This window comes from Anolis sagrei, chromosome 11, assembly GCF_037176765.1.
Source record: "Anolis sagrei isolate rAnoSag1 chromosome 11, rAnoSag1.mat, whole genome shotgun sequence".
NCBI classification, from domain to species: Eukaryota; Metazoa; Chordata; class Lepidosauria; order Squamata; family Dactyloidae; genus Anolis; species Anolis sagrei.
The window spans coordinates 25,794,288-25,821,243 of NC_090031.1; the positions used below are offsets into that span (position 1 = coordinate 25,794,288).

Sequence of the window (26,956 nt, forward strand, 5' to 3'; positions counted from 1 at the left end):
GCTCCATCACTCCCCCCGCTGCCGCACACACACACGCAACCCCACGCTCCATCACTCCCCTGCCCCAATCTTACCTCCTTTTACTTCACGCCACCTCCAAACCCACCCCGCCCCTTCCCGCCCTGTCAAAATTTAGGAAAGACAGGAAGGAAGGAAAGAAGGAAGAAAGAGAAAGGGAGGTAAAGAAAAAGGGGGAAGGAAGGAAAGTTAGAGGAAGAAGAAAAGGAAAGAAAAGGAAAAATGGAAGGAAAGAAAAGAGAGACAGCAGAAGAGAAAGAAAAAGGGGGAAGGAAGGAAAGAGATAAAGAAGAGGAGAAGGAAAGATGGGAAGGAAGGAAGGAAGGAGGGAGGGAGGGAGGGAAAGAAGGAGAGAAAGAGGGAAGGTTGGCCACAGCAACACGTGGCGGGTAAAGGTTGTTATTTCTATTATTATGATGATGATGCTATGGTTCCTCTGAGACCCTTTTAGGGGGAATGGGAGAGGTGCCAGGTCCCGGAGGCAATGCATTGCATTATTGTTATTGTTATGATGGTGGTGAAATAAAAGGAAATAAAAAGTGAAAGAAGGAAGCAATAACAGGGAGGGAAGAAAGGCAAAGGAAGAAAGGGGGGCGGAATGAAGGAAAGAGAGAAGGATGAAACCAAGTAGTGAAAGAAGGAAAGAAAGAAAGAGGTAGAGAAGGAAGAAAAGAGAGAAAGGGGGAGGAAAAGGGGGAAGGAATAGGTAGGGACCTCTCTTTCATAATAGTCCAGATATCTACCTCAACTTTGATAAGTTTTACTATAGGCCACAGCAACGCGTGGCAGGGCACAGCTAGTGTTATTATATGTCCATTTCTTTGTTTCAAATAATTTGTTACTTTTGTCCAGTCGGTCTCTTTTATTGGGGTCCCTTAATTTTTTGTTATTAGATATGTCAACCTGTCCATATTTTTAATGCCTACCACTTTTTCTATCCAATCACTAATTTCTGGTATATCTTCTTTTTTCCACAATTTCGCATAGCATATTCTCACTGCTGTATTTAACAGAAAGAGGATTTTATCTGTATTCTTCTCCATTTTTTGATCTGTTATCCCTAGTAAGAATATTTCCGGTTCAAATGGGATTCTCATGTTTAATATTTCCTGTAATGTCTTCTATATTTTTCTCCAATATATCTTAGCCTTGGTGCACGACCACCACATGTGGTTCCCAATCTTTTTTTTTTTTAACCAGGGACCATTTGACCACAAACCACTTTTTCCAGGGGCCACTCTCCAACATTAGTACCAACAATGTTATGAGTCAGTTTTTGGTCAACTTTAGATTTGGTTTGACTTTTGGGGGGTGCTGATTCAGGAAATTGCATTGGACAGACCACATCAGCTCTAGTTTCTAATCCTTACTTACTTAGGCAATCCCTCGTTGTCTGAGTAGGATTGTCTTCCAAGATAGGTGTCCTGGTGGTGGGTCTGTAGGTGACTGTGGAGCCCTATTCTTGACCTGCATGTTCTCCTGCAGTGAGGGCATTGGTTTCCAGGTGGGAAGCAGTCCCGGTCAGGGTTGGCTTGACGCGCCTTCCTCTTGGCACATTTCTCTCTTTCACCCTCCATTTGTGCCTCTTCAAATTCTACAGCACTGCTCATCACAGCTGACCTCCAGCTGGAGCGCTCAAGGGCCAGGGCTTCCCAGTTCTCAGTGTCTATGCCAGAGTTTTAAGGTTGGCTTTGAGCCCGTCTTCCAATCTCTTTTCCTGCCCACCAACATTCCCTTTTCCGTTCTTGAGTTTGGAGTAGAGCAACTGCCTTGGAAGACTAGTTGGGCATCCAGACAATGTGGCTGGTCCAGCGGAGTTGATGGCAGAGGATCATTGCTTCAATGCTGGTGGTCTTTGCTTCTTCTAGCATGTTGACATTTGTCCACTTGCCTTTCCAAGAGATTTGCAGGATTTTCCGGAGGCAGCGCTGATGGAATTGTTGCATGTGATGTCTGTAGACAGTCCACGTCTCGCAGGTGTATAGCAGGGTTGGGAGGACAATAGCTCTATAAACAAGCACCTTAGTATCCCAACGGATGTCCCGGTCCTCAAACACTCTCTGCTTCATTTGGAAAAATGCTGCACTCGCAGAGCTGGTGTTGTATTTCAGCGTCAATGTTGACTTTTGTGGAGAGGTGGCTGCCAAGGGAGCGGAAATGGTCAACATTTTCTAATGTGACACCATTAAGCTGTATTTCTGGCATTGGAGAGGGATTGGCTGGTGACTTCTGGAACAGCACTTTGGTTTTCTCGATGTTAAATGACAGGCTGAGCTTCTCGTATGCTTCTGCGAAGGTGTTTAGAGTGGCTTGTAGGTCTTCTTCTGAATGCACACAGACGACATTCTCATCCGCATATTGGAGTTCTATAACAGATGTAGCTGTAGCGTTGGTTTTGGCTTTCATTCTGCTGAGGTTAAATAGCTTGCCATCTGTTTCAAATCCAGAACATATGCCATCCAGTGATCATCTAGATCTGATACAGTAGTAGCAATCTTTCGTGGGTTGTCAGCCCTTCCCCTCCCGACATCTCAGTTGCCTTGGTACTATCAGAGGGTTTCGCAAGACCACTTGCTCTCGTTGCTGCGTGGTTTCGAGGTAACATGTAGATTATTCTGCATGTTTTGTTCAATCCTGGTGTAGGTTTAAGACATCCTGTGATTATTCTGCATGTTTCGTTCAATGCTGGTGTAGGTTTAAGACATCCTGTGATTATTCTGCATGTTTCGTTCAATCCTGGTGCAGGTTTAAGACATCCTGTGATTATTCTGCATGTTTCGTTCAATCCTGGTGCAGGTTTAAGACATCCTGTGATTATTCCGCTTTTTTCGTTCAATGCTGGTGTAGGTTTAAGACATCCTGTGATTATTCTGCATATTTTGTTCAATGCTAGTGTAGGTTTAAGACATCCTGTGATTATTCTGTTGTTTCATTCAATTCTGGTGGAGGTTTAAGACATCCTGTGATTATTCTGTATGTTTTGTTCAATGCTGGTGTAGGTTTAAGACATCCTGTGATTATTCTGCTGTTTCATTCAATGCTGGTGGAGGTTTAAGACATCCTGTGATTATTCTGTATGTTTTGTTCAATGCTGGTGTAGGTTTAAGACATCCTGTGATTATTCTGCATGTTTTGTTCAATGCTGGTGTAGGTTTAAGACATCCGGTGATTATTCTGCATGTTTCGTTCAATGCTGGTGTAGGTTTAAGACATCCTGTGATTATTCTGCTTTTTTCGTTCAATGCTGGTGTAGGTTTAAGACATCCTGTGATTATTCTGCCTGTTTCGTTCAATGCTGGTGTAGGTTTAAGACATCCTGTGATTATTCTGCATGTTTCGTTCATTGGTATTGTAGGTTTAAGACACCATGTGATTATTCTTCATGTTTTGTTCAATGCTGGTGTAGGTTTAAGACATCCTGTGATTATTCTGCATGTTTCGTTCAATGTTGGTATAGATTTAAGACATCCTGTGATTATTCTGCATGTTTCGTTCAATGCTGGTGTAGGTTTAGGACATCCTGTGATTATTCTGCTTTTTTCGTTCAATGCTGGTGTAGGTTTAAGACATCCTGTGAATATTCTGCATGTTTTGTCCAATTCTGGTGTAGGTTTAGGACATCCTGTGATTATTCTGCATGTTTTGTTCAATGGCGGTGTAGGTTTAAGATATCCTGTGATTACTCTGCATGTTTTGTTCAATTCTGGTGTAGGTTTAAGACATCCTGTGATTATTCTGGGTCTTACATTCAGGGGAGGCCTTATATTTAGCAATTCAGCAAAACCTCTCCTAGGTCTTATTTTCGGGGAAACAGGGTTACACTGGTATTTTTTCAGGAAGTCCTGGGTCTAAGGACCAAAGTGCATTGTGTCACGGGCGTTTCCCTCGGGTGGGATAATGACAACACTGTTGTACTCGGTTTGCTGTCCCGTTTTGGTTTGATTTCTTTGCAACCTCTCTTGCCTTTTTGCATGTGACTGAAAATTTGGCCGAGTCCCGCCACCAACCAACCAACCAAACCAATACACTCATTCTCTGAAGATGCTGTTCACTCTAATTCTTCACAAATTCAGGTACCTTTCATCTGGATTCTTAGGTTCTGTGGGGTTCACCTTAAAAGGACACTGTTTCTTTAAAAAAAAGAAGACGAATCCAATCGATCAATTCTTTAAGTTTTCTGGTCTACGGAGGGGGAAAGGCAGAGGAACCAAAGAAAATAGAATAAAAACCACACCAGGCTCCCTTCCCCTGTCAGATCGGTTTGGTTTTAGGAGACGTTGCCATAAATACTGGCTTGTTCAGCTCGTTCCTGAAGAATTAAGGTGAAGAGCATTGTTGTCCCACTTCTCTTTTGTTGCATCTGTGGTATTGATTTGCTTTTCGAGCATGCGTCGAGGCTTTTTGAAATCATGCTAACCAACATTTAACAACGTCGGTGCCTTGCTTGAACGTTGCAAGAATGGCTAGATATGTTGACCCCCTCCCCCCAAATTTCCAGAATACGAAAATGCAAAATCAATTGCATGCTTTGGATGGTAATTTGGAAAAAGTAGTCCTCTCCTTCCTACCGAAAATTGGAAAGCACTGCACACAGTTATATATATATATATATATACCGTATATACTCGAGTATAAGCCAACCCGAATATAAGCCTAATTTTACCACAAAAAATTGGAAAAATGTATTGACTCGAGTATAATGCAAAATAAAAATAGATACCAATAAAATTACATTAATTGAAGCTTCAGTAGGTTAAATTTTGTTAATCTTATGATTATGTTGTTTTTTTGCTTTGTATGTTTTGTGATGTTACCTGGGAACCGCTCTGAGTCCTCTCGGGGAGATGGAGCGGTATAGAAATAAAGTATTATTATTATTATTATTATTATTATTAAATGTTTTTGGATATTTACATAAAACTGTAATTTAAGATAAGACTGTCCAACTCTGACTAAACCATGATTCTCATCTTCTTCCATGTAAATGTGCTCACCTATCCTTCCAATAGTAATGAAGAAAGTAAAATATTATATGTAATAATAATAATAATAATATTAAAAAGAGAAAAATAATAAATGTAATATAAACAATATGGAGCCCCCCATGGCGCAGTGGGTTAAACCACTGAGCTGCTAAACTTGTTGACCGAAAGGTCGCAGGTTCAAATAATAATAATAATAATAATAATAATAATAATAATAATAAATCCAGGGAGCAGTGTAAGCTTCCGCTGTTAGCCCCAGCTTCTGCCAACCTAGCAGTTCGAAAACATGCAAATGTGAGTAGATCAATAGGTACCGCTCCAGCGGGAAGGTAACGACGCCCCATGCAGTCATGCTGGCCACATGACCTTGGAGGTGTCTATGGACAACGCCGGCTCTTTGGCTTAGAAATGGAGATGAGCACCACACCACAGAATCGGACACGACTGGACGTAATGTCAGGGGGAAACCTTTACCTAATATAAACAATAATAAATAGAGAAAAATAATAAATGCAATAATAATAATAAATAGAGTAAAATAATAAAGGTAATAAAATAATACTAATAATAGAGTAAAATAATAAATAATCTCAACTCGAGCATAAACCGAGGGGAGCCTTTTCAGCCTAAAAAGGGGGCTGAAAAACGAGGCTTATACTCAAGTATATACAGTCTCTCTCTGTGTGTGTGTGTATATATATACACATAAAATGTGTGTGTATATATCAAAAAACTAACCCACATTTTACTTGCATGCGTCTCACTGCCTCTGCTGCCCAAATCTTTTGCCTTAATAGATATTGTGGATGAGCTGAAGGCCAGTCATTTATGAAAGGCATCATCCCGTTGCTTGTTTCAAGAGTTTTCTGGAATGATTTACTCAGTCGGAATGGAGTAACGTGTTGAAATTGGGTGGGAGATCGACAGGAGCAGATAGGGAAATATACAGGAGTCATTTACCTTTGGACTAAAACTAGAATCCCCCAATTTCCAGGCTGGGTGTTATAGTGCGAGATGTATTTTTCCATGCTCTAGGTGAGAGGAAGATGAGAAAGGATAGTAGTCGCCAAATTGAGGATGATGACAAATTGAGGGTGGTGAGAAAGGATCTCTCTGCTGGCATGAAAGATATACGTTCATTAAAGATTTCCCTTGACCCACTTCTATTTATCACAGGACGCTGAAACTGCACATATATAATGATATCAGTCTCTATAGGTTACGCACCAATTGACAACTCAGAACTGAGAACGGTCTTGATGTGACAGGTGCCAAAGTGGAGTGAGGTGTGAGAATAGAAACAGTGGAAGACAGAGCAATCACCAAGTTCCTTTACTCGAAAGTCCGCACTCCAAAGGAGACGTTTGATGAGATGAAAGAGCTTGAAGGTGGGGATTCCCCATCATATCTGTTGCACACCAAGGCTGTGATGAGCACCTTTGAACCCACAAACACACCAATGCTCTTTAATAAGCAAGCAGTTTATTGAAATTTAATATAGCAAGTACCAAAAGGAAAAAGGCAACCGAAAAGGAAATAATAAAATGTCCAAAAAATAACCCATAAGCCAAGTAAACTTAACCAGCAAAGTCCACATCAGAAGAGCAGAATAATTCCAAAGTCCAATTGATCAAGTCCATGGGAAATAGTCCTTTAATCCAAAAGGTTGCAAGAACAAAGTCCCGTGAAGAGTCAGGAGCACACTTGAACCACACCAAAGGCAGTAGCTTGAAAACAAGATACAAGGCTTACCAAAATGAACATGAATCTGGAGCAAGGTTTTCCATGAAGCAGGCATGGAAGCTGAATGTTGGACTCACTAAAGAGCATGCATACACAGGCCCTAGATTTACTCAAAACGCCATGGCAAAAGCATTCCGATTCCCTTGGGAAACCTCTCTCAAACCCCTTTTTGCTCTTAACCTTCCTGAACGCCTTCTCCCTAAAACCAGGTGGCGATCCTGATAGATTTGCCCTCTGCGATCAACGATAGCCTCCTCCAGTCCTCAGCCTGTTTCCCATCAGATTGTCTCAAGACATATTTCCCAGAATCCTCCTCAGTTTCACTCTGGCTAACTTAATTTTTAGGCCATCATCTGCATTCACCTGCCCCTGAAAATCAACAGAAACCTGATCATTAAAGTCAAACATGGGAAGGGTCTTGATCATGATCATTCCATTGTGGCAAAGAGACAATCACCGGTTGAACCCCTACAATACCATGGAGTCAAGAACCGGCATGGTCAGACTTTAGTGGAAAGAGCTCCAATTCCAGGGTGATCCCACTCTGCTATTGAGGAACACACCATCCAGCAAGTGGAGGTCGCCATTTTGGAAAATCACAGTGTAACCATTCACCACCGAGCCCAAAATGTCAAGATGACTGTGGGGTCCGTGGAAAAAACCACCCAAGACCATCTTCACCTGCATAAGGTCTCCGCTCGCTGGGTCCCCCGGCTGCTCACACCTTTCCAGAAGCAGGAATGAGTCGAATGCTCTCCGGCTCTCTTGAAAATGTTGTGACATGGAAACTAGGAGGACTGATCACTCAGGGTGAAAGCTGGGTCCATCACTCTGATCCAGAGACTCAAGTCCAGTCGATGCCGTGGAAGCCTGACTCACCGCCTCTAAAGAAGGCCCATGCCCAAGTCTCGGCAGGCAAGGTCACACTCACATTATTTTTGGACCAGCTCGGAGTAGGATTGATGGATTTCCTAGCAAAGGGGACCATGATCACTGAGGCATGTGATTCTTCGCTGCTGTGGAAATGGCAGGAGGCCATCCAAACCAAGAGACATTGTGGCATGCTCTCCAAAGGTGTCCACCTTCTGCAAGACAAGGCACCCATTCACAACTCACCTGTTGCCCAAATGGAAGTGTAAGGGATCATGGGTTTAGGGTGCAGAGTCCCTTTTTGAAGAAATCCACAGAGTCCAATTGGTTCGTGTAAGACACTGTTTATTCAAGCTGATCAGCATGAGATGGACAGACAGCACTTCTGTTTGTGCTTTCACAGACTGCCACGCCCTCCTCTGATTCTGCTGACCTTTATACTCAAGCAATACAAGGGTTTTTTGGTCATGGAAAGTACTCTCTTTCCAGCCCCCCTCCCTTGACATTTTGATGGAAAGTACCTTCTTGTACCTGCAGACTCTGTGCTTAACCACAACCTTTGCACTTAACCACAACCCAACTTCCTATGTAAGCTTGCACTTTGTATGACCTCTACATGTTTTTAAAACATTTTCTTCCCTGTTGCTCCTTTTCTACAGAGAAAGGGTATATTTCTCTTTTGTTGTTAATTTCATTCAAAGTCCCATGCTTAGCATTTGCAAATTTCACTCAAAGAGCCTTTCAGAAGCATGCTTGGAAATTCAACCACATCTCCCTCGCACCATCGGACTTCCACTTCTTTCCAACAAGGAAGGTATTTTTGAAGGGCAAGCATTTCTCAGGTGAGGAGACTCTGATTTCCGAAGTCACAACGTGGCCTTTGGAGCAACCTGTTGACTTCTACAAGCAAGTTGCTTACTTGAAAAGATGGGAGAAGTGTGTGTCCCGAGATGGCACCCACGGAGAGAAGGACTCAGAACTGGGCCAACTTGCATTGCTCTCAGTTTTTTGTTCATGGAAAGTACTTTTTTCCAGCCCCCATCCCTTGACCTTTTGATGGAAAGTACCTTCTTGTACCTGCAGGCTCTGTGCTTAACTACAACCTTTGCACTTAACCACAACCCAACTTCCTGTGTAAGCTTGAACTTTGTATGACCTCTACATGATGCCTCTTGTTTTTAAAACATTTTCTTCCGTGTTGCTCCTTTTCTACAGAGAAAGGGTATATTTCTCTTTTGTTGTTCATTTCAGGAAGAAGTGGGTCAGGGGAAATCTTTAATGAAGGCCCTCTCGTAGACAGGAGTAAAACTAGAATCCCCCAATTTCCAGGCTGGGAGTTATAGTGCAAGGTGTATTTTTCATTCTCTAGGTGGGAGGATGATGAGAAAGGATACAGAACATAATACCATCCAGTAGTTGCCAAATTGAGGTTGATGACAATTTGAGGATGGTGAGAAAGGATCTCTCTGCTGGTCTGAAAGATATACGTATCTTTTTGGAAAAGTTAACTCAGGTGAAACAGAAGTGAGAGAAATTGGCATCGAGGGCTGAGAAGCTGGAGGAAAGCGCAGAGAAATTGAAGTGATGCCTCCTTTCAAATTGCAGCCAAATGGAAGCATGCTCGACACTCACACAACGAAGGACCAGAAGTCTTTGGATGTCCTCGTAATGTCTCTCCTTCTCTCCTCTCATCCCAGATCCTGGGGACAAATCGGAAATGCAGGGCTTTGGCGCCAGCTTCTTGTCTTGGCAACTGGACCCGTGCAGCCAAGGATCCTCATGTCTCTCGTGCTCCACGGGGAGTTCTCCATACGACCTGCCTGCGTCCTGCAGCTGCATTCATGACAGGTGAGTTCACACCTTGGGATGCATAGCATTGGTTGCTGTCACTGGGCTGAACCATCCTCCTTGTGGTTAGCATTGTGACAGCATTTCTCAACCTGGGGGTCGGGTTGCGAGGGGGTGTCAGAGAGATCACCAAAGACCATCAGAAAACACAGTATTTCCTGTGAGTCATGGGGGTTCTGTGTGGGAAGTGTGCCCCAATTTTACCGTTAGTGGGGTTCAGAATGCTCTTTGATTGTAAGTGAACTATAAATCCCAGTAACTACAACTCTCAAATGTCAAGCTCTGTTTTACCCAAACTCCACCAGTGTTCACATTTGGATATATTGAGTATTCATGCCAAGTCTGTTCCAGATCTATCATTGTCTGACTCCACGGGGCTCTCTGGATGTAGGTGAACTACAACTCCAAAACTCAAGATCAATGCCCACCAAATCTTTCCAGTATTGTCTATTGGTCATGGGAGTCCTCTGCGCCAAGTTTGGTACAATTCCATTGTTGGTGGAGTTCAGAATGCTCTTTGATTGTAGGTGAACCATAAATCCCAGCAACCACAAGTCCCAAATGTGTTCCCTAAACTCCACCAGTGTTCACATTTGGGCATATTGAGTATTCTTGCCAAGTCTGGTCCAGATCTATCATTGTTTGACTCCATAGGGCTCTCTGGATGTAGATAAACTACAACTCCAAAACTCAAGGTCAATGCCGACCAAACCCTTCCAGTATTTTCTGTTGGTCATGGGAGTTCTGTGTGCCAAGTTTGGTTCAATTCCATTGTTAGTGGAGTTCAGAATGCTCTTTGATTGTAGGTGAACTATAAATCCCAGCAACTACAACTCCCAAATGACAAAATCAACCCCCCCCCCCCCCAAAACTCACCAGTAGTCAAATTTGGGTGTATTGGGTATTTGTGCCCAATTTGGTCCAATGAGTGATATAAGAATAAAGTTATTATATTATTATATTATATTAGTACTAGCTTACTGTATTTATACAGTAAATACTGTATAAGTACAGTAAGCTAGTACTAATATAATATATTATAATATAATAAATATGTTATAATATATTGAGAGTGGATTTGGGCTAATATATTAATTTGAGAGTGGATTTGGGCATCAAAAATATGGATTTTGATATGACCCATGGATAAGTTCAGGGTTCATTCTGTAGAGAAGGGAAAGCACTTCCTTTTCACCACTTTGCTCTGGAATAATAATAATAATAATAATAATAATTTTATTTATACCTCTCCACCATCTCCCCAAGGGGACTCGGGGCGTCTTACGTTAGGCCACGTCCAACAATATAGTAAAACAATGTAACACAAGAACACAACAGAAAAAAATAAAATACAAATAAAATACAAACCAATATAAATAAACAGGACAAACAATATAAAATCAGAACATTAAAACACAGAAAATTGATCATAGTGGGCAGTGGTAATTGCGAAAGATTAAAAATATTAAAACGCTGGGTGAGAGAGCAATGTAATGTATCAAGGAGAGGGGATCCGGGGATAAAGTAGGGTTTAATTGCACAAACCAGAAAATAGAGTGGAACAGCCAAATTTTCAGGCTCCTCCTAAAGATTTCCAGGGTGGGGGCATGCCTAATATCTCTGGGGAGCGAATTCCAGAGCAGAGGGGCCACCACAGAGAAGGCCCTCTCCCTCGTCCCCACAAGACGCACTTGCAATGGGGGCAGGAGTGAGAGAAGGGCCTCTCCGGAAGATCGTAGAGATCGTGTAGGTTTGTAGACGGAAATGTGGTCGCGCAGGTAGGCGTGTCCCAAACCGTAGGTAAGAACCTGCACCTTGAATTGGGATCAGAAAATAAACGGCAGCCAATGGAGCTCCTTAAACAGGGGGGTTGACCGCTCCATGTTATTCGCCCCAGTTAGTAGTCTGGGTGCAGCTTGCTGGACCAACTGGAATTTCCGGGCTGTCTTCAAGGGCAGCCCCACGTAGAGCACATTGCAGTAGTCCAATCTAGAGGTAACTAAGGCGTGGACCACCAGCTATCCCTTGTTTTTGATTAGTATTAAGGTACAGCCCTCATTATGACCCATGGATGAACCAACCCAGCTCTTGAGGGGTTTCGGTATTTCTTTCAACAGGACCCCTTTGAAAATGTTGTGCCAAAGTATGAAGAGACAGATTGTTTCCAGAGCCTTCTACGGATGTAAGTATCTCTTTGGATGGCGTTGGGTCTCGGGTGGTATCCCCTGAGAGACGAAACGTCAGGAGAGAATGCCTCTAGAACATGGCCATATAGCCCGAAAAACCTACAACAACCCAGTGATTCCAGCCATGAAAGACTTCAACAATACAGTGTCCCTACGTGAAGATAAAAGGGGACAAAAAAAGTCAGGAAAGAAAGCAGAAAAACTCATTTTTTAGGAAAGGAAGACCAATTTGGCCCTGTTTTGTTTGTTCAAAATCTCAAATCTCCCAAAATTCTTCACCGATTGCTTTGAAATTTGGACACAACGTAGCATACGAATAGGCACATGTTTATGTTTTGACCTACCTGCTATTATATACATGACACACCTGTGACAGGTAAACATATGCTTTTTGAGAAAAACAGCGCCATCTTTTGGACGTCAAAGCAACACACACTACACTCCATATTTTACGATTCCATTTAAATGTTTTAGAATGCATTGTTAAGTTGTGTTAGGTGGTGCAGTGGGTTAAACCACTGAGCTGCTGAACTTGCTGATCGAAAGGTTACAGGTTCAAATCCGGGGAGCAGGGTGAGCTCCCGCTGTTAGCCCCAGCTTCTATGGAGTCCCCAGTAGTGCAGTGGGTTAAACCACTGAGCTGCTGAACTTGCTGATCGAAAGGTTACAGGTTCAAATCCGGGGAGCAGGGTGAGCTCCCGCTGTTAGCCCCAGCTTCTATGGAGTCCCCAGTAGTGCAGTGGGTTAAACCACTGAGCTGCTGAACTTGCTGATCGAAAGGTTACAGGTTCAAATCCGGGGAGCAGGGTGAGCTCCCGCTGTTAGCCCCAGCTTCTATGGAGTCCCCAGTAGTGCAGTGGGTTAAACCACTGAGCTGCTGAACTTGATAACTGAAAGATTGCAGGTTCAAATCTGGGGAGCAGGGTGAGCTCCCGCTATTAGCCCCAGCTTCTATGGAGCCCCTGGTAGCTCAGTGGGTTAAACCACTGAGCTGCTGATCGAAAGGTTGCAGGTTCAAATCTGGGGAGCAGGGTGAGCTCCTGCTGTTAGCCCCAGCTTCTATGGAGCCCCTGGTAGCTCAGTGGGTTAAACCACTGAGCTGCTGACCGAAAGGTTGCAGGTTCAAATCTGGGGAGCAGAGTGAGCTCCTGCTGTTAGCCCCAACTTCTATGGAGCCCTTGGTAGTGCAGTGGGTTAAACCACTAAGCTGCTGAACTTGCTGACCAAAAGGTTGCAGCTTCGAATCTGGGAGCAGGGTGAGCTCCTGCTGTCAGCCCCAGCTTCTACGGAACCCTTGGTAGTGCAATGGGTTAAACCACTGAGCTGCTGAACTTGTTGACTAAAAGGTCACCGGTTCGAATCTGGAAAGGGGTGTGAGCTCCCACTGTTAGCCCCAGCTTCTGCCAACCCAGCAGTTCAAAAACTTGCAAATGTGAGTAGTTCAATAGGTACTGCTCTGGTGGGAAGGTAACGGCACTCCATGCAGTCATGCCAATGGCTACATTATCTTGGAGGTGTCTATGGACAACGCTGGCTCTATAAATAGAGATGAGCACCAACCCCCAGAGTCAGACACAACTGGACTTAATGTCAGCAGAAAACCTTTATTTTTACCTATAGGAACTATAGAAGGGAGGGATTGCAGCAGGATGAAGATGCTAGTGAATTATCGAAAAGGCAAACTACGCCGTTTCCTGTGTTTGGGAATTTACAACAAATCGATGTTAAATCTTGAGTCACCGACAGGCTGAGAAAGGCAGTATACAAATACAGTAAATAAATAAAATCTTATGTATGTGTTTGATTTGTTCCTCCATCTTTTTTTCTCGACGCAGGGCTTGCTTATTGCCGGCATTTGTCCACAGTCCGGACGCACTTGTCTGCTTTGGTGAATCACACCATCATCCCTCCAGATAAACCTACAAGTGCTTCTGGGGGGCTGACGAAAGAGGTCTGGAGCAAATATCAGAAGGACAAGAAGGTATAGTTTCTCCCCTCTTTTGAGCTCTTCTTTCTCCGCCATAGGCTTGGGGAGCATCCACACTGTAGAATTCATGCAGATTGATACTGATTTTTTTTTTAATTTATCCTATCAGGAGCGAACCCAAGGCTACAGTTGTAATGTATTTGAAAAACACAAAGTTTTAAAAACTTGTCATTATTATGCTTTGACCAGTATCTGGCCACTTGGGGTGCCTCTGGTGTTGCTGCAAGAAGGTCCTCCATGGTGCATGTGGCAGGGCTCAGGTTGCATTGCAGCAGGTGGTCAGTAGTTTGCTCTTCTCCACACTCGCATGTCGTGGACTCCACTTTGTGGCCCCATTTCTTAAGGTTGGCTCTGCTTCTTGTTTTTGTGTTTAACGGGTCATGCTGAAGCTCCAAACACTTGCTCAAAGAGCCAAATCTTCACTTTTTTTCGGAAGGTCAGGAGGGAGGGGGCTGATCTAATGTCCCTGGGAAGGGAGTTTCACAGCCGAGGGGCCACAACCAAGAAGGCCCTGTCTCTTGTCCCCGCCAGATGCGCCTGTGAGGAAGGAGGGATCGAGAGGAGGGCCTCCTCAGACAATCTTAAATTCCTAGAAGGTTCTGGGTTTGAGCCTGCCACTTTTGGACTCTTGCTTGCTGAGATGTTCCTGCGAGTATCTCTGTAGATCTTAGAAAATTATTTCTTGATTTAAATCATTGGTGTGCTGGCTGATATCTGAACAGGGGGTGGGCCGGAGATGTCATTGCCTTGGTCCTCAGCAGCAGAGTAGCAAAACGCAAGGGCAGATGCCTTCACTGTGTCTGGTTGTGACCCCCAGGTTGTGCCAGTCAGCTTTCGTATGAGATTATTTCTAGCATCCATATTTTATTTTTTTTGCTTGATAGTCGAGCAGTGCTTCTTGTAAGTCAGAGCACGGTCCAGAGTGACTTCCAGGTACTTGGGTGCGCTGCAGTGCTCCAGTGGGATTCCTTCCCAGTTCATCCTCCGAGGTTGAGATGCTTGTCTGTTTTTAAGGGGAAAACACATGTTTGTGTTTTACATGGATTTCCCTGTAATAGGAAGTAAGGTTCGGCTGGTTTTCCCTGTAATAGGAAGTAAGAACACCTGGAGTTTCGGAGAGCTTCTGTTCAACCATATCAAAGCTCCCTGCTTGGGTGGTGATGGCATGATCGTCAGCATAGATGAAACTCTCCATCCCTTCTGGCAGTTGTGTGAATGTTAAACATTGATGGTGCAAGCTCGTTTTCCCTGTAATAGGCATTAAGAACACCTAGAGTTTCGGAGAGTTTCTATTCAATCATCTCAAAGTTCCCTGCTTGGGTGGTGATGGCACGATCGTCAGCATAGATGAAACTCTCTGCCCCTTGAAAAACCCAAATTTGATATTAAGACACTGTATCCTTTTTGGCTGCAAGAGTATTTACATTCTTTGCCGCTCACACTCATTTTGTCTCATTGCGGTTGGCTTTTTGTGTCTTGTCTTGTCGTTCAGGGCCTTGCTGGTTTTCTCATAATTTAGGTTTCTTTTCTGTCCTTTTAGAATTATAAAGAACTGGAGCTGTTGAGACGGGTTTACTACGGCGGCGTCCAGCACGAAATCCGGAAGGAAGTTTGGCCGTTCTTGCTGGGACACTACAAGTTTGGCATGAGCAAAAAGGAGATGCACAGGGTGGGTTCCTGCGCTGGGTTTGAAAGGAGTGTATTTAGTTCCTCCTCCGTTCCTTTCTCCATTCTCTCTTCTTTCCTTTATTTCCCCTTTTTAAACCCTTTCCCCTTCCTTTCTCTTCCCTTCTTCCATTCCCCTCATACCCTTTCGACTTGAACTACAACTCCCATCATGCAAGGTTAACCAAAAAACTCCACAGTAATTAAAGTTTGTTATGTTGGGCAAATTTGCTCTGGATGCATCATCAGTGGAGTTCAGTGTGTTCTCTGGCTGCAGGGTATACTACAACTCCCACTATGGTGGGTCAGTCCCCTCAAACCCCTCCAGTCGGTTGAGCGAGCCATGGGGGTTCTGTGTGCCAAGTTTGGTTAATATTAATATTATAATATTAATAACATTATAATAAATATTAATATTATAAATAATAATATTAATAATAGTATAAATTATTAATAATATTAATATAATAATTTTAATTAAGAATAGCTTTGGCCATAACTTCATAACCACAGATGTATTAAGAATATGCTACTTTCTAAAGCATAATAAGACCCTAAGCTCTTACAAAGAGCAGTACAAAATAAAACATTATATTAAGACAATACAGGTATGCCTACTTTGTACCATGCTTCTTGCAACACATTAATATTGCTTTGTGTCTCATTGTCACTTTCAAAGTCACCCTTTCTCTGGTTGTGGGTGAACTACAACTCCCCCAAATCAAGGTGAATTTCCCCAAAAACCTCCAGTATTTTTTACTGGTTATGGGGCTCTGTGTGACAAGTTTGGTCCAATTCCATCTTTCGTGGAGTTCAGAGTGCTCCTTGATTGCAGGTGAACTATAAATCTCAGTATCTACAAAATGTCCAGTCCAATTCCCCCCAAAATCCACCAGTATTCAAATTTGGGCATATCGGGTATGAATGCCAAATTTGGTCCAGATCCATCATTGTTTGGCTTCATAGTACATTCTGGATAGAGGTGAACTACAACTCCTATAAATCCCTCTAAAGACCTCCAGTATTTTTGGTTGCTCATGGAGGTTCTGTGTGCCAATGTAGTTCCATGTCTATCGTTGGTGGAGTTCAGTGTGATCTTCAAGTGCAGGTGAACTATACATCCCAGGACCTACAACTCCTATAAAACATGGTGAATTCTCCCCAAACCTCTCTAGTATGTTCAATTGTTTATCAATTTCTTTGTTTGCTGTGTGCTATAGAAAAGAATAGTAAAGGGTTAAGGGCGGGGTCAGGCAAATTCCATACTAATGGAGAGAGTCAGGAACACTGGGATGTCTGTGGTGGAGGAAACACATAAAACCTGGGATGGAATTGTCTCCATATGAAAGCCTTGACTTGGGTGATGGGCACTGTTGTGTTTGTGGAGGACACTGGCAGGGCTCTTGGACATGTTTGCGGCACTCTATAACCTGCAATTTCATTGGAGGGAGGGCCTTTGGTGTCTCCTGAGTAGTGGGAGCTATAGTATTTGTTAAACCTGGACAATGCATGGTTCTAAATGGTTCTAAAGTACTTACAAAACTAAAGTTCTGGTGGTGGAAATTTCAAAACTCTAACAAAATTCTCAAAATTTCATTATAAATGGCTGTTCCTAATTGGCTCTGTCATAAAAATCGCCAATAATGAAATAATCATTAAATTTTGAAAGTTTTGTTAGAGTTCTGAAATTTTCACCACCAGAACTTTAGTTTTTTAAGTACTTTAGAACCATTTAGAACCATGCATTGTCCAGGCCTAGTGTTTGTGGAGGCAGGAGCTTGTTTATGTAAGTGGACCACACACACACACACATCTACATATTTTCACTTTTATTATGTGTCTAAGGTAAAGGTTTCCCCTTGACATTAAGTCTAGTCGCGTTGGTGCTCATCTCCATTTCTAAGGCAACGAACTGGCGTTGTCCATAGACACCTCCAAGGTCATGTGGCTAGCATGACTGCATGGCGCGCTGTAACCACCCGCAGAAGTAGACCTGTTGATCTACTCATATTTGCATGTTTTCGAACTGCTAAGTTGGCAGGAGCTGGGCCTAACAGCGGGGGCTCACCCTGCTCCCCGGATTCGAATTGCCAACCATTATGTGTATAGATATATATAGAGTTCCAAGAGAGGGCAAAATTCCAGCGAGCTTTAAAGAGGCTGTGATGAAACCGCTGTTGAAAAAGCAGTTACTGGATCCAGTTTCCAATCTCCCCTTTTTGGGCAAAGTCTTGGAACGTGTGGTTGCCTCGCAGCTCCAGGGGTTCTTGGACGAAACGGATTATTTGGATCTGAGACAGCCATGGTCGCCTTAGTGGATGATCTCCGTAGAGAGCTCAACAGGGGGAGTGTGTCCTTGTTGGATCTCCTGGGCATCTCAGTGGCTTTCGATACCGTAGACCACAGTATCCTTCTGGGGCGCCTCGTGGAGATGGGTCTTGGAGTGGCTCCAGTCCTTCCTGGAGGGTCATACCCAGAAGGTGTTGCTGGGGGACCCTTTCTCGGCCCCACAGCCATTGTCTTGTGGGGTCCCGCAGGACTCAGTATTGTCCCCCATGTTGTTTAACATCTACATGAAGCCGCTGGGGGAGATCATCCGGAGTTTTGGAGTTCAATGCCATTTGTACGCAGATGACGTCCAACTCTATCACTCATTCCCACCAGATGTCCAAGTCCTGAACCGGTGCCTGGCCACTGTGCTGGATGGGGTGACGGTCTGGATGAGGGCGAGCAAATTGAAGTTGAAGACAGACAGAGGTCCTCCTGGTCAGTCGCAAGGCCGAACAGGATGTAGGGTCACAACCTATGCTGGATGGGGGTCACACTCCCCTTGAAGGCCCAGGTTCGCAGCTTGGGGGTCCTCCTGGATTCATCACTGAGCCTGGAATCCCAGGTTGCAGCGATGGCCAGGGGAGCGTTCGCACAATTAAAACCTGTGCACCAGTTGTGCCTGTACCTTGGGAAGTCAGACTTGGCCACGGTGGTTCACGCTCTCATTACATCCAGGATAGACTACTGCAATGCACTCTACTTGGGGCTGCCTTTGAAGACTGCTTGGAAGTTTGAAATAATCCAATGAGAGGCAGCCAGGTTAATAGCTGGGGCAGCATACAGGGAGAACACAACTCCAATGTTACGCCAGCTCCACTTGCTGCCAGTGTGCTACTGGGCACAATTCAAAGTGCTGGCTTTGGCCTATAAAGTCCTAAACAGCCCCAGCCCAATTTACCTGTCTGAACACATCTCCCCTATGAACCATTGTGGAGACTAAGATCCTCCGGGGAGACCCTGCTTCCCGTCCCGCCATTGTCACCGGCCTGATTGACAGGGCCTTCTCGGTGATTGCCCCCTGGCGATGGAACTCCCTTCCTGGTGAGATCAGGTTGGCCCCCTCCGTCCTGTCCTTTAGAAGGATGGTAAAAACTTGGCTGTGGGACCAAGCTTTCGGGACAGGGCAATAAAGCAGCAAGAGGAAAGACGACCAAGCCAATTAGATTTGATGACCAAGACGGTTTTAAATGGTGTATTTTAATATTGAGATAAATGTTTTTAATGTTTATGTATGTGTATATGAATTTGTGACCCGGCACTGAATGTTTGCTGTATATATGCTGTGCTCCGCATATATACGGGGTGAGAAGGGCGTAAGAAGGGCGGAATATAGTTTTTTTAAGTAAATAAGTAAATAAAATAATGATGTCTTAAGTAATCCCAGGCCTCTAATTTATTCTTTGGTGTTGCCAATTAATATAGTTGAGATGTGACCATTTTCCATGTCCTTTCTCTGCTCTCTCTTTGGTGGCAAAGGCGGACGAAGAAATTGTCCTCCGATACCAGAAGGTGATGGCGGAGTGGAAGGCCTGCGAGGTGATCGTGAAGCTCCGGGAGAAGGAGTCCCAGACGGCCACCAAGTTTTCTTCTGGAAGCAGCATTGATAGCCACGTCCAGCGGTTGCTCCACCAGGACTCCTCCATCAGCAATGATGTAAGACCATGGGCTTCTCTAACACCATCATCCCCACATAAAAACTGGACCACAGAAACATCAGAAGAGTTTGGTTGGGACCATTGTCTGGTCCAAGAGTTAGGATTCTGGCATCCTCCAGTTGGTGGAAGTTGTAGTCCAAGGCATCTGGAGGACCTCATGTTGCCTAGCATCATGTCATTGAGCTTCTGGCCAACCAGGATCTTCTTCAAGGTCCAGAAGGACCCTGGAATTCCCCTGTTTTCAGAGTGTTTGTTGGATTTCATTGGATTTTCTTAGTGAGTCTGTAGATAGTGTGTAGCTTATATTTCTTCATTACCTTCCCTATGCTGATTCCCTTGATGTATGGCAATAGTAGTAGTAGTAGTAGTAATAATAATAATAATAATAATAATAATAATCTATATAAATAAAAATGTAATGTTCATTTGTGGTATTAACATAACTCAAAAACCACTGGACAAATTGACATGAAATTTGGACAGAATAAATCTATCCGGCCAACGAGTGACCATCACTCATAAGCCCCCCCCCCCCCAAAAAAAACAGTGGAAAGAACTTAAAAACCAAAAAAAAGCTAAATGACAAAAAACTAAATGACAATAGAGAAAAAAAGGGAAGGGAGAGAGAGGGAAGGAAGGGGAGAAAGGAAAGAAAGAAAGAAAGAAAGAAAGAAAGAAAATAAAAGAAAAGAAAAGAAAAGAAAAAGAGGGAGGGAGGGAAAGAAAGAAGGAAAGAGAGAAGGAAAGGAGGGAGAAAGGAGAGAAAGAGGAAGGAAAAGAAAAAGGGAAGGAAAGAAAGAGGGAGAGAAGGAAGGAAGGAAGAAGTGAAGGAAAGAAAAAAGAAAGGAAGGGAAGAGGGAGTGAAGGAAGGAGGGAAAGAAGGAAAGCGGGAGGGAAGGAAAGAAGGAACAAGAGAAGGAAGAATGGAAGCAAAAAGCGAAGGAAGGAAGGAAAGAGGTAGAGAAGAAAGGAGAGAAAGAGAAGGAAAAAAAAGGGGGAAGGAAAGAGGTAGAGAAGGAAGGAAGGAGAGAAGGAAAGTATAAAAGGGAAGGAAGGAAGGAAGGAAGGAAAAAAGAAAGAAAGAAAGAGAGAAAGAAGGAGGAAAGGGGGAAGGAAGAAAGGATGAAAGGGAATGGAGAGAAGGAGGGGAGGAGGGAGGGAGGTAAGAGAGAAGGAAGGAAGGAAGGAAGAACAGAAGGAAAAAGGGAGCAAAGGAAGGAGGGAAAGAAAACGAGAAAGAGGGAGGGAAGGTTGGTCACAGCAACGGGTACAGATAATAATAATAATAATAATAATAATAATAATAATAATAATTTATTTACCATACATTTATATACTTATATTAAAAGTATATAAATAAAGTATTATTATATTTTAATAATAACACTTTATTTATTTATAACTAATACTTTATTTATTTACCATACATGTATATACTTATATCAAAAGTATATAAATAAAGTATTATAATTATTATAGTAGTAGTAATAATAATAATAATACTTTATATACTTTTAATATAAGTATATAAAAGTATATAAATAAAGTATTATTATTATTTTAATAATAATAATAATACTTTATTTATTTGTAACTAATACTTTATTTATTTACCATACATGTATATACTTATATTAAAAGTATATAAATAAAGTATTATAATTATTATAGTAGTAGTAGTAATAATAATAATACTTTATATACTTTTGATATAACTATATACATGTATGGTAAGTACGCTTTTCCTCTGGGTGAGTCTTTGCCTTGACTCTCGTGGCTTGCTCTTGGTCTCTCGGCTCTTCTGATGTCTGTGGTGGTGTCCATTGGCCTGGAGTGCCCAGCTTATTTTGGCAATGGTTTCAGTCTAGTAGTGCTTGAGATTCATTACTATGACTTCCCTCGATCTGGACACTCTACTCCTCTTGATGCGGCCTAGAATGACAACGGATACTTGACTTCCCTGTTGTTTTGGTTCTGGCATATCTCTCCGTACCCACTTTGGCCTTGCCTTGCTCTCCAGGTGTTCATCTCTGTTGACGAACTGGATACTGTTGAGCGGGACCCAAAGGTGCCAGAAGACCAGTCCATGGGAAGCCATGGCACCGATGCGCCAACGGTCATTGTGGCTGGCGAACAGCAGCAGTCGGTTGAGTTTGACTCCCCTGATTCGGGTCTCCCTTCTTCCCGGAATTACTCGGTCACCTCCGGCATCCTCTCCAGCATCGACGACGGGCAGAGCGTCTGCTTTGAGGACGGGACGGAGGAGGACGCCGCTGCCACAGATGCGCCAAACAAGGATTTGGAAACCAAGAAGCCAGGCACGGAGGAGCCGCCGTGTCCTCCGATGGATTGCAAGACTATGGCAGAAGAAGGCATCTCTGTGTGCTGTGCGGCGTATACGGTAGGTGACCGCTGGCTCAAGTGTGCCTTCATAGGTTCTCAACATGGGGTTCGGGACCTCTGGGGGGATCGCGAGCGGGTTTCAGAGGGGTCGCCAAAGACCATCCTTCTCCGCCTGTCCTTCTCTTCCTTTTTGGAAACAGGCCGTGAATCCTCCCACCAAAACCATTCCTCCGCTGTGATTGGCCAGTCTCTCAGCCAAGGGGAAGGCTGTTTCTGAGACTCCAAGCAGGGAGGGGAGAGCAGGCATGCTCGGCGCATGGCAGCATGGCGAGGGAGAGCATGTGAGGCTAGAGGGAGGCTTGTGCCAGTAAATCCCTTCAAGGCAGTGGGAAGTTTGGGCCAATTCTGTCGTTGGTGGGGTTCAGAATAGAATTGGTTAAAGATAGTGTGAAGTCTGGTTTTATGTATTAGTAAGTATAACAGTCCTTTTGGGAAGAAAGAATAGACTGAATGAAACTCATATTGAAACGTCGTTCTGTAATCAGCAAGCATTTGTTCCTTTGTAACCACTACGCTTATGCCACAAGAAGGCTACAAATAAAGAGAGTTACTATTTCCCCTTTAAACAAAGCCTCTCTCTCTCTCAATCTCTTGGTTAGAGATCTCTGCTTTTGTTTCATTAAACTATAAATCCCAACAAGTACAACTCCCAAATGTCAAGGTCTATTGACCCCAAACTCCACCATATTTGGGCATATTGACTATTTGTGCCCAATTTGGTCCAGGGCTATCATTGTTTGAGTCCACAGTGCTCTCTGGATGTAGGCGAACTATAACTCCAAAACTCAAGGTCAATGCCTGCCAAACCCTTGCACATTAAAGGGTCGTGGCATTAGGAAGCTTGAGAAACACTGCTTTATAGTTAAGGATAGAGATCCAGGGGCCCCTTGCAATAGGCTTGTCCAAACTTTGGCCTTTCCTGCCTGCCTTTCCAATCCAGGGTGCATCCACACTGTGGAATTAAATGCACTTTGACACCACTTTCTGGAATCCTACTATGGTAGACTCACAGTTCGCCAGAACTCAAGCAACTGGAGTTCCCAAGCAGTCAACCAAAACAATTGCAAAAATGATAATTAAATATTAAAATACTGTATGTTACAGACAGCTGTGTTGGTCCTAATTTGCTCCTGATTACTGTATTTCAAACCTAATATAATAATAATAATAATAATAATAATAATAATAATAATAATAATAATACATTTTTTTAAAATTTGTGACATATATATGCTGCCCTTCTCACCCCGAAGGGGACTCGGAGTGGCTTACAAGATATGAGGATTTAAAGATGGAACTGCAAAGACTCTGGCACGAGCCAGTCAAGGTGGTCCCAGTGGTGATCGGTACACTGGGTGTAGTGTCTAAAGACCTTGGCCTGCACTTAAACACAATCGGCACTGACAAAATCACCATCTGTTAGCTCCAAAAGCTGCACACATTATTCGCTGATCCATCACACAGTCCTAGACACTTGGGAAGTGTCCGACGTGTGATCCAATACAACAACCAGCAGAATGTCTGCTGTGGACTCATCTTGTTGTCTTTCAAATAATAATAATAATAATAATAATAATAATAATAATAATAATAATAATAAATGTTATCAAATCAATACAGAGTTTATTTTATGGTCTAGTATTGGGTATAGTATTGGGTATTGCTTCTGATTACTGTATTTCAATCTTAATATAATAATAATAATAATAATAATAATAATAATAATAATAATTGTAGTTTGGTGAGGCACCAGGACCGAAAAGCTTGTAAAATTCCATAGCTTTGTGCTGTGGCAGTTAAAGTGGTTTCAAATCACAGTGTAGATTCAGCTTTAGCTCATTTCCTGTTGAGTAACATGTCGGTGACTTTTCTTTGTATCTTCTAGATAGAAATGTTGGACACGGTGGCCTTGAACCTGCACAGAATCGACAAGGATGTCCAGCGGTGCGATCGGAATTACTGGTATTTCACCGCCGAGAACCTGGAGAAACTGAGGAACATTATGTGCAGGTATTTTTCTCAGTCCCTTGGATAAAGACGCATGCCAAAGGGATGGATCGGGGATTATTTCTGTTTGACCTGCCAAGTAGTTTCTAATGGGAAGACTCCTTTTGGAGACATTTCCCTCCAGTATCTCCCTCTTCTCTCTCACCGTTTGCAGTTACGTTTGGGAACATTTAGATGTCGGCTACGTCCAAGGAATGTGTGACCTTCTGGCTCCGCTCATGGTGATCCTTGACCAAGGTAAGGAATCCATATATTGATTTTGAGACACGTTTAGGTCTCCCTCTTACCTAGTTCCGAACATTAGGTTTCCCCTGACATTAAGACTAGTTGTGTCCGACTCTGGGGGTTGGTGTGCATTTCCATTTCTGAGTCGAGGAACCGGCATTGTTCGTAGACACCTCCAAGGTCATATGGCTGGCATGACTGCATGGAGTGCCATTACCTTACCACCAAAGTGGTACCTATTGGTTGGCAGAAGCTGGGGCTAACAGCAGGAGCTCAGCCCACTCCGTAGCTGCTCACATTTACATGTTTTTAAACTGCTAGGTTGATAGGAGTTGGGGCTAACAGCCTGAGCTCACCCCGCTCCCTAGCTACTCATATTTAGATGTTTTGGAACTTCTAGGTTGGTAAGAGCTGGGGCTAACAGCCGGAGCTCACCCCTCTCCCCAGCTACTCACATTTACATGTTTTTGAACTGCTAGGTTGGCAGGAGCTGGGGCTAATTGCAGGAGCTCACCCCACACAATTACATGTTTTTGAACTGCTAGGTTGGCAGGAGCTGGTGATAACAGCCAGAGCTCACCCCACTCCCTGACTACTCACATTTACATGTTTTTGAACTGTTAGGTTGGCAGGAGCTGGGGCTAATAGCAGGATCTCACCCCGCTCCCCAGCTACTCACATTTACATATTTTTGAACTGCTAGGTTGGTAGGAGCTAGGGCTAACAGCAGGAGCTCACCCCGCTACCCAGATTCAAATTGCCAACCTTTTGGTCAGCAAGTTCAGCAGCTCAGCGGTTTAACCCGCTGCATCACCAGGGTTCCCATCTGAACATTACGTAGTCAAAAAATGCATTGCCTTACACCCTGATATTTGCCCATTCCTCCAGTAAAAGGTGATACAAAGATGGGGTAAAATGCAGGAAACTTGTATGACGTGATCATTCAGAACTGAAACCTTGCTTCTCCATTGTACTACTACTAGTAGTAGTAGTAATAATAATTGCAAATATAATAATAATAATAATAATAATAATAATAATAATAATAATAATAATAGAACTGCAAAACTTTGGTGCAAGCCAGTCAAGGTGGTCCCAGTGGTGATCAGCACACTGGGTGTAGTGCCTAAAGACGTTGGTCTGCACTTAAAAATAATTGGCACTAACAAAATTATCATCTGCCAGCTGCAAAAGGCCACCCTACTCGGATCTGCACGCATTATTCGCCGATACATCACACAGTCCTAGACACTAGTCCGAGGTGTGATCTAATACAACAGCAAGCATAATGATCTTGTTTACAGTGTACTAATCTTGTTATGCATCGAATAATGATAATGATAATAATAAATGTCTAGCTCTCCAAAGTTAGCAGTCCTTTGGGCTTTGTTTCAGATGAGTTGGCGTATAGCTGCTTCACCCACCTAATGAAAAGAATGAGCCAAAACTTCCCCAACGGAGGGGCCATGGACACCCATTTTGCCAACATGCGCTCCCTTATCCAGGTTAGTCCTCGTCCATGTGAGCACCTTACTAACCCATATTTGGTACTTAAAATGGGGGTGTATATCTCCAGAGGTGGTTGGACTACAGCATCTCCCATTAGGCAGTAGAGTCAATTGGAAAGAAATGCTGGGAGTTGCAGTCAAATCGCAACCAGAAGGGTGTACTTTGCTTCAAAGATTTGTGACTTTTTTCCGTCTATGGTTAGTTCGAGGTAGCTTAGCAAAAGGAAACAAGGGCAATGTTGGTCTATCAACCCATCCATCTGAAGTGAAAAATATGTATTACACAGGAGCTTCACACAGTAGCTTTACACACAAGGCTTTCAACCTGGGGCTTCCTCTCACCACACCTTCTCACACCAGGTCTTCTCAAACTCTGAGGCCGCCTCAGAGTAAGGCCAACTTCACACAGAGGCTTCTCTCACAGACTAAGATCTACTGCACACTGTGTACCTTCTCTCACAGACTAAGGCCTGCCACACACTGTGTGCCTTCTCTCACAGACTAAGGCTTACTGCACACTGTGAGGCCTTCTATCACAGACTAAGGCCTGCCGTACTCTGTGAGGCCTTCTCATAGCCTAAAGCCTACCTCACACCAAGACTTCTCTCTCAGACTAAGGCCTACTGCACACTGTGAGGCCTTCTCTCGCAAACTAAGGCCTGCCACACACTGTGAGGCCTCCTCTCTCAGACTAAGGACTACTGCACACTGTGAGGCCTTCTCATAGCCTAAGGCGTACCTCACATTGAGGCTTCACTCACAGACTAAGACCTACCACACATTGTGAGGTATTCTCTCACAGTCTTAAGGCCTGCCGTACTCTGTGAGGCCTTCTCATAGCCTAAAGCCTACCTCACACCAAGGCTTCTCTCACAAAGGCCTACCGCACACTGTGAGGCCTTCTCTAACAAACTAAGATCTGCTACACACTGTGAGGCCTTTTCTCACATTCTAAAGCCTATCTCACACTGTGAGGCCTTCTCTAACAGACCTACCGAACACTGTGAGGCCTTCTCTCACACACTAAGGCCTTCCTCACACTGTGAAACCTTCTCTCACAGTCTAAGGCCTATCTCACACTGTGATCTGTTCTTACAGATTGAGACGTTTCTCCCACTGAGGTTTACCTTGGACTAACAGCTACTAAGCTACAGGCACACCTACTTATATTGAATTGCAGCTTTTGCTGAGTCATTGCATCCGTTTAACCCTTTCAGTGCTTGACTCACATTTTTGTAATTAAAAACACGTAGTTAATGAATATATTTGACATTAGCCATTGGCCTTTAGGTATGCATGTATGTATGCAGTGCTCAGATGCAGCATATAGATAGAAAGGTTTCCTCCAAGGAAGGGGGCCAGGGCATTGCCATGCAGACATTCAAAGGAGTCCTTCGCAAAGGACCAAGTAAAGATGGATGTGAGCTGGAGAAGGGAGAAAATAGGCTCAAATAAGGCTTTTCCATTGGTGTCCTTTGGTTGTTGCATTGTGTGCCGTTGTCGTTTTTCATCCATCTTTCCTACT

General features: G+C 43.6%; 1 protein-coding gene across 3 annotated transcripts in view; it reads left to right on the forward strand.

The window, feature by feature from the left end:
- SGSM2 (small G protein signaling modulator 2) overlaps positions 1-26,956 on the forward strand; it is a 100,376-nt gene that overhangs the window by 65,708 nt on the left and 7,712 nt on the right. For all 3 annotated transcript variants that reach the window (XM_060756965.2, XM_060756964.2, XM_060756966.2), the window contains 9 exons: positions 9,314-9,464; positions 11,582-11,646; positions 13,486-13,631; positions 15,178-15,306; positions 19,110-19,286; positions 21,309-21,689; positions 23,577-23,701; positions 23,853-23,935; positions 25,319-25,428. In XM_060756965.2, coding sequence (XP_060612948.2) covers positions 9,314-9,464; positions 11,582-11,646; positions 13,486-13,631; positions 15,178-15,306; positions 19,110-19,286; positions 21,309-21,689; positions 23,577-23,701; positions 23,853-23,935; positions 25,319-25,428 — 1,367 coding nt within the window. The remainder of the gene's footprint in view (positions 1-9,313; positions 9,465-11,581; positions 11,647-13,485; positions 13,632-15,177; positions 15,307-19,109; positions 19,287-21,308; positions 21,690-23,576; positions 23,702-23,852; positions 23,936-25,318; positions 25,429-26,956) is intronic.